The 7,698-nt window shown below is 40.3% G+C and overlaps 1 protein-coding gene across 2 annotated transcripts; it reads left to right on the forward strand.

The window, feature by feature from the left end:
- The first annotated feature begins 642 nt into the window (after nt 1-642).
- Nucleotides 643-6,814, forward strand: cndp2 (carnosine dipeptidase 2). 2 transcript variants are annotated; one of them, XM_074686029.1, is made up of 12 exons: nt 643-863; nt 1,943-2,020; nt 2,389-2,532; nt 2,682-2,844; nt 4,242-4,330; nt 5,035-5,235; nt 5,364-5,448; nt 5,524-5,684; nt 5,780-5,944; nt 6,068-6,209; nt 6,370-6,517; nt 6,613-6,814. In XM_074686029.1, the coding sequence occupies exons 2-12, from the start codon at nt 1,961-1,963 to the stop codon at nt 6,677-6,679; spliced, it is 1,425 nt and encodes a 474-aa protein (XP_074542130.1). In that variant the 5' UTR covers nt 643-863; nt 1,943-1,960; the 3' UTR covers nt 6,680-6,814. The 2 variants fall into 2 exon arrangements, with proteins under 2 accessions (XP_074542130.1, XP_074542129.1); XM_074686028.1 differs by having other exon boundaries at nt 644-811.
- The last annotated feature ends 884 nt before the right edge of the window (nt 6,815-7,698 follow it).

Consider the following 7,698-nt stretch of genomic DNA (forward strand, 5'->3'; position numbering starts at 1 on the left):
TAAAAACTAGAATGCCTGCTCTAAAACTAATTAAAACTAAACTGTTATGGAAAATAAAATGTCAAAACTAACTAAAACTAAACTATAATAACAACTCCAAAACTATTATAACCTTGATTGCAACCTCATTCTTCCAAAGTGCAAAAAAACTATCACATGTTCACTTCTGCCAACTATCTTCCTTTAATTCCCTCTTAATGCTACACTCCTTATATTGCTTTTGTGTAAAAGTCAGAGACTTAGCCTACACTTTTAGACCTCTCCGTGCATATTCAGGTGAGATTAATTAGAAGCACGTGTATAAATTATGACTTTTTGGGGAGTTGTTTTTGATGCCCAGTATTGCCAACTCTGAGATTGGCCCCTGAGCACATTCAGTTTATTACATCATCAAGCAAATCTGTGTTCAGTTCAAGTTTGTACTCTTAAAATTACACGTATCTAAAGTTTATGTAAAGACTGTGTTTAATTTAATTAGTACACCAAACTGCGAAGCAATGATAACCATTATCTAGTAGCTTATATTGACCTGCTGATACTAAAACTCTTGTGTGTTTTATGAGTTTAGATACATTTCACACAGTCACTCTTTCTTGTGAACTGTTTCTGGACCAACATGACCAAGCATCTACTACATACCCAGAATGCTTTGCAGTATGACACAATCAAATAGCCACTTTGCGTGCTTTCGAGTGGGTGAAGTCTACACTGCCTGGCTTTAAACCTTAAACTGAGGTGAACAAAGAAATTAAAAACTGTGTCAGCAACGTGTCAGCATCAGAAGGAAGCAGAGGAAGTGTGTATCAGTCAGGTGAGTGGAGTCACATGTAGATATCAGCTGGACTGAGGTGAAGTTACATGATGTGAGTGGTTTCAAGTTTGCAGTTGATGAAATTTATTGTATTACGTGTTATGCAGCATAGATAGAAAGTTAAGTGACCTTAAATTGAGTGCAACGGTAAACATCCGGGTTACATTGTCTGTTTGTGATGGTAATGATAGTTAGCCGAGCAGCTAACGTCACTTAGCATGACATGTCATCAGCTTTTCATTCATTATCAGTCCTGGTTTTCAAAAACTCCAGCCCTGGAGTTAACAAAACATGTCTTGGTCCTTATATGCAAAGATATAGAGAGATCTTATCTGTAAAAATCAGTTTAAATGCAACTTGTAGACGTTTCGTTATAATCAAGTGTAGTCCTCAAGCCTTAGGTACATTTACTGAGTACAAATAGAGTTGGGTTGAGTACAGGTACGAGCAGTCCCGTCTGGTGCAAAATCCAGCATTTATAATATAATAAAAACAAAAGATAAAAAGCTGTACAACTATACAGTCAGCTGCGCATATGGAGGTAAAGTACTTATTATAAGGTGCATAGTAAATATACAGGAGTTCAGTATAACATCCAAGAAACATGTGCTTTGAGGTGTTAGCAGTGACTGAGTTTCATTTATTTTATGAGGATGATCTGATTTTCTCTAAATACTTTTAGTATTTATGTCCAACGCCAATTTTTTCCTAAGTCTGCAACAAAAAACTTTAAAAGCCACCCTACATATTCCACCTTTTCACTTGTCTTTTGAGTTCAACAGTAATGCAGCAGTATGCTTTGTAATTCACCCCTTAAAAATTGTCATTATTTTTAAGCAACATTTTCAGAGGAGTGTTCCCTCTGCAGTGGTTGAATATGTGAATGAGCAAACGACTGCAAGATGTTAAAAGTAACCCCTGTTCAGTGGTAATTTCAATATGGCAAAAGTTTCACTGACTTCCTGTTATGAAGAGTGCTCCACTGTCACTGCTTCAGGGGGTGCATGACAGAGGAGTTGTAAAAGCAGACACAGTCAGCAGGTTTGCAGGAGGGCGGGGTTTTTGTTCTACAATAAGAAAACCAGAGCTGTGAGATAGACTCTTACTCCATTCTGCCTGCTCAACCCTCAGCTCCTGTCGCTGGCAAAGATGGCTCATCTCCAAAATCTTTTCAAGTATGTGGACGAACACCAGGATCTGTATGTGAAGGTAAGCTCAGTTTGGTGTTGTAGTGAATACACATCTGTTCACTTTATAGCCTGAGATTGCTGCTAAATGTTTGTATCAGCCTTTTAAAATGTGTGTTAAGCACCTCTGTTACTCATTTACTCTTGGTTAGTGTTTGCCCTATTTCCTGAAGCTTAAGCCTCTGGATCACATTAAGTGACATCAGTTAACACTTGTATGACATATAAAAATCAAATAAAACTTAATGGGATTTTAGCTGTTTAGAGCTTTGTGGATCTCAACATTTTGGATCACCTTTTCTTAAACTCCACTGAGAATAAATGTAGAGCCTTAAACTGTATCTTCGTCATGTTTTGTAAAATATCTGTGGGCTATTTTCCATCTCTTAGCGCCTGGCAGACTGGGTGGCAGTCCAGAGTGTGTCTGCTTGGCCTGAGAAACGGGGAGAGATCAAGAAGATGATGGAGATGGCAGCCAAGGACATAGAGAAGCTAGGGGGAACAGTGGAGATGGTGGACGTCGGCCAGCAGAAGGTCAGAGTGTGGAAGTTTGTAGCTTTTGCACTTTTATTTTTTGCTTTGAACATGGTGTTTCCCTCTAACACAATGTGTATCTTAACCTGGATTTCTAAACTGCTGCAGCTCAGCAACACATGCGCTCAGTCTAGTTCTCATTCATGCAGCTCCCCTCTGGAGAGGAGATCCCCCTCCCTCCTATCATCCTGGGTCGATTGGGGTCCGACCCGGGCAAGAAGACTGTGTGCATCTACGGCCACCTGGATGTCCAGCCAGCCAACATTGATGACGGCTGGGACACAGAACCTTTTACTCTGGTGGAGAAAGATGGTGAGACCAGCTTGTTTTGGTTTCTCTTTCTTTGTGTTTAAAGATGATACTGAATGTCTGGTCATGAAAGACAAAACAAGCCCCTGAAAGTTATTAAAGGAGGCTGGAATGCTGTTTTGGCGTGAAAGGTGAGACTTGATGTGGTTAGCTTTGGGACTCCTGTTTCTAGTCTGTCAGGATTACACACCAGGTATTTTGGTATGGCACTCTAAAAGTATTAAATCTCATGTAATAACTGTGTTGCAGACATGTTAAGACAATTAAATTTTAATGTTGTGTCACTGAGCCAAAACTGGGCTGTGGAACCTGATAAAACCAAGAAGTAAGTGTTCAAACTGTTTATTCGAAGATCTGCGGAAACACACATGTTCAGTATCACACAGCAGTAACATCAAACTCCTGCCATGAGACCACAGAGGTTGTTTTCATCTCCATGACTTGAACGCTGCATAAAATGCTCTTTGAGCTTTTATCACCTCGTACTTGTGGTGATATCACAGTATGCGACAAAGTCCACCCTAATCACCTTGTGTTATAGGGCAGAGAAGTGTTCTAAATCACATCTTATCAGCTAAACCTCTCAGGCCCAGTTGAAGGAATAATGTTGTTTTGAAGTAATACAGTAAAACAATCAGATTTACAGAGGGCCAAAGGGCTTGAATGATAAGTACAACTTAGTAAATGTATAAAGTGACAGACTTTTATTAATCATTTTGGATTGAAGCGCCTACTGTGTGACAATAATTAATCAGCACTTATTAACAAGATCAGCTTCTTATCAGCTGTTCTTGGCAAATGAAGCACTGAAGATAAGGTGCGTTACTTGTAATGCTGCATTACTAAGACAAACTCAGTGTCTGTTTTTGATGACATCAGAGTTGTACTGTCAGGAATAAGGCCAGTCCAGTGACAGTCAGCTGACAGGACAAACCACATTCACTTCCTTTTGTCTGATCCCAGTCTGCTCAGCTCAGCACCTTTCCTGCTTATGTCATGTTTTACTGTCTATCTCTTTGGTTATTATAGAGTTTTACTCATTGTGATACAGGTTTGTTTCTTAACATGGCATACATGATTTGTTGCTCAAAATAAGTGAAATAATAAAAAGTAAACATCTAAGGCTAATTGTAAGGCACGAAACAGCAAACTAGATTTGCACAGCAGCTATAATTTATACAGTACAAAAAACTCTTCCCCCAAATCCCACGGCTCGCCCAGCCTGTTTCTTTAATATGTTCAAGTTGAATGACAGAAACCGCCAGAGGCACACAAAGGTAAAATAAAAGGGAATCAGACATATTTTTATACAAAACTTAAAGCTTGATTGAATCTTTTCAGTTAATTCACTCACATGAAGTTAAAAGGTTTTGAATGAAACCACTTTTTCTTATTTGCAGGTAAACTCTATGGCAGAGGCTCCACTGATGACAAAGGTCCAGTGTTGGCCTGGTTTAACTGTATTGAAGCCTACCAGAAGATCCAACAGGTACAGTTCATCTCTAACATACAGTGTCTTCAAGGCTCCAAAGCTTGAAGTATTTATTTCTCTTAATTTCATTTTGATTATGTCCCAAAATAACCCACTTATGGTTTTTATTCACAGACAGATCTGGCTGTGGTTGGTGGAAGCACCAGCAATCAGAGCTTGTTGAATGAATATCTGAATAAAATATTCAGATGTGATGATTTAGTTCAGGAAGGAAGTGTGGAGAAAACTATACACTTTACCTTTAATTACTAAAATAGAAAGTTAAATTTATTGTAATAGGTTAGTTGATTTGTATCTTGATGCCACTTTAAGTAAAGATATCCCAACAATTATAAACACAATCCAATTTCAGATCCTGTGCATTCTTGCTAGAGTTGCAAAAAAAGTGTTCGAACATTTGGCTGAGCAAAACTAAAGAAGTAATCACGAAATGAATTGCAGAATTTTGCATCTGAGATCTGACTTACTTTGCTTTGAATGAATGGCCTCTGCAAGAACTTTACTTCCGTTTATCTTAAATCAGGAATTCGGGCATTACTTAATGACTAAACCAAGTCACTTCACCTGCTCCTTGTTTTTAACTTCTGTTACTTTACTGTGAAGACTGTTTTTATTTTTTCATGTAAACAAAAAACAATGTCTCCATCCTTCTGCTCTCACAAAGTTTTATTCTTTTTTTGTGTATCTCTCTTCTATCACAGGAGCTTCCCATCAACATCAAATTTTGCTTTGAGGGAATGGAGGAGTCTGGATCTGAAGGCCTGGATGAGCTGGTGTTCTCCCGTAAAGACACTTTCTTTAAGGACGTAGACTATGTCTGCATCTCTGACAACTACTGGCTGGGCAAGGAGAAACCCTGCATCACCTACGGTCTGAGAGGGATCTGCTACTTCTTTGTGGAGGTGGAGTCTGAATTTCATGCTTTTAATAAGTCAGAGTGATGCTATTATAGGACTAACTCTATGGTTTCCCATAAATAAACTTGTTTTTTTTTAAACATTAAAATAATGTACTGTTTTTACATTCAAAGGTGGAGTGTGGTGACAAAGACCTGCACTCAGGGGTGTTTGGTGGCTCTGTTCATGAAGCCATGACAGACCTGATTACACTCATGGGTAAGTAAAGCATACCATTGAAAATAGAAATTATGAACCAGAGAGTTTTAACCTTGTGTGTCTCTTCCCTCACAGGCTCTCTGGTTGACAGAAAGGGAAAGATTCTGGTCCCTGGCATTGAAGAAGACGTGGCCCTTCTGACAGATGATGAGAAAAAGCTGTATGAGAAGATTGACTTTAACTTGGACGAGTACTGCAAAGATGTTGGAGTGGGGAAGCTGCTTCATGACACCAAGGCAAGGCGTGACGATTGTGCTGCTCTGCTCTGCTCTGAAAAAATTCTCTGTAATTCTTTATAATCAAAAGTGAACCATTTGTGTTTTTCCTGTAGGAGCTGATCCTGATGCACCGCTGGAGATACCCATCTCTTTCTCTTCACGGTATCGAGGGAGCTTTTGCTGAAGCAGGGGCCAAGACTGTGATTCCTCGCAAGGTTATCGGCAAGTTCTCCATCCGCCTCGTCCCTGACATGGACCCCAGTGTTGTGGAGAAGCAGGTAAACCTTGCAGTATCCAACACAGACATGTTTCCCTTTAGATGCAGAAAAATCTTGCATGGACTTCTTAAATAATCTTTTGTCATTGATTCCAATCTTATTTTCTTCCTGTTTGTTTTAAAGGTTATCAGCTACCTGGAAAAGAAGTTCTCTGAACTGGAAAGCCCCAACAAACTGAAAGTGTACATGGGCCACGGAGCAAAGGCCTGGGTGTCTGACTTTAACCACCCACACTACATGGCTGGCAGAAAAGCAATGAAGACAGGTACGGAGGCTGAGAGATGCACCAAGATTCCAGGATAACTTTTCTCAAAATACGAGCTCCTAAATATTTCTTTCATCTCTTACTTCCCTAAAAGGATTTTTGATTTATTTTCTTTTTGATATCCTTAACTTGAACTGTCTTCTGTCTCCTCCTTGCGCAGTCTTTGGTGTGGAACCTGACCTGACCCGTGAAGGTGGAAGCATCCCGGTCACTCTGACCTTCCAGGAGGCTACAGGTCGTAACGTCATGCTGCTCCCTGTGGGATCCTCTGATGATGGAGCTCACTCCCAAAATGAAAAGATCAACAGGTATACATAACAAAGGATAAGGATTATTATTGTGCATTTTCCTTAAAAACATTTGCTGAAGTAAGCTCATTCTTTTTTTTCTTTGCATTTTTCAGAACCAACTACATTCAAGGGATCAAGATGCTAGGTGCATACTTCCACGAGGTTTCCCAGCTGGAATGATGTGATCATGTAACAGAATAAAAAGTGTAAAATATGTCAAACCTTACTGACAGAACCATAGTGGCTAAATGTACCTTCCACGGTTAATAGTTTTATATCCACTGCCTGCTGAAAATAAAACGTTTTTCTTTGTAACCTTGTGTTTTTCTGTTTCATTAATGCCTGTTTTGTTGTTGCTACATGCACTAGAATAGAATAGAATAGAATAGAATAGAATAGAATAGAATAGAAAATACTTTATTTATCCCCGAGGGGAAATTCAGGAGTCACCGCAGCATTTAAGAAAACAAAAGTAAGAAAGAATATAGAAAGTGCAAAAATGTCCATAAGAAATTAGATGACGACATCCCGTCCACCACTCGTCCACCACTCTCCAGCCCAGCCAGTCTCCACCTCCACAGGGTCCAGGACTGAGACTCCCCAGCAGTCTGTTCAGTCTCTGTCTCCTGGATCCTGTCTGCTCACAGCAGGCGAAGCTCCTCCGATGTGTAGCGGCGTCCGATGTCAGCTCCGTCAGCCACGGCCATGAACAGCACGATGCCCCTGGGTTAGCACAGCTAGCTCATCCATCCCCCGGGGCTAGGTCCCACGTTCCCAACAACGATGGATGGAAGGACAGGTCCACGTCGTCACCTCCCAGCTCACATCCGAGAACCAGCACGTCGTCCTCACCTCCTCCTCCTCAGCTCGAGGGAAATCATCAAGCCCTACACTAGTTAGCATTGACATGCTACAGGCTGCTAACAGCTAATTTCGCATGTAAACAATGCAGCCATGGTTACATGTAGGATCTCCAGACAAACACAGGAGAAAAGTAGTAAAAAATACCGCCAAAGCCACAAAAAGTTTGGTGTCCGTGACCATCAATGAACCATACAAAGTGATGATCCACTCCAAATACAAAGATTACGAAAAAGAGACGAAGAAATTACAAGAAACGGACAAAGACGAGAGAGCTGCTGCAACAGGCAGCTACTTGGGTAGCGCCTAGCTACACAAATTACCTGATTAAAGTGACC

Source organism: Halichoeres trimaculatus, unplaced genomic scaffold (genome assembly GCF_033239565.1).
Source record: "Halichoeres trimaculatus isolate MK-OKI-2021-1 unplaced genomic scaffold, fHalTri1.1 fHalTri1_scaffold_14, whole genome shotgun sequence".
NCBI classification, from domain to species: Eukaryota; Metazoa; Chordata; class Actinopteri; order Labriformes; family Labridae; genus Halichoeres; species Halichoeres trimaculatus.

Excerpts from the sequence above, each read along its gene's own strand:
- cndp2 (XM_074686029.1), top strand. The coding sequence starts at position 1,961 with ATGGCTCATCTCCAAAATCTTTTCAAGTATGTGGACGAACACCAGGAT. Across the intron at positions 5,236-5,363 it reads TCTGCTACTTCTTTGTGGAG|GTGGAGTGTGGTGACAAAGA; the intron begins GTGGAGTCTGAA and ends TTACATTCAAAG. Across the intron at positions 5,945-6,067 it reads CCAGTGTTGTGGAGAAGCAG|GTTATCAGCTACCTGGAAAA; the intron begins GTAAACCTTGCA and ends TTTGTTTTAAAG.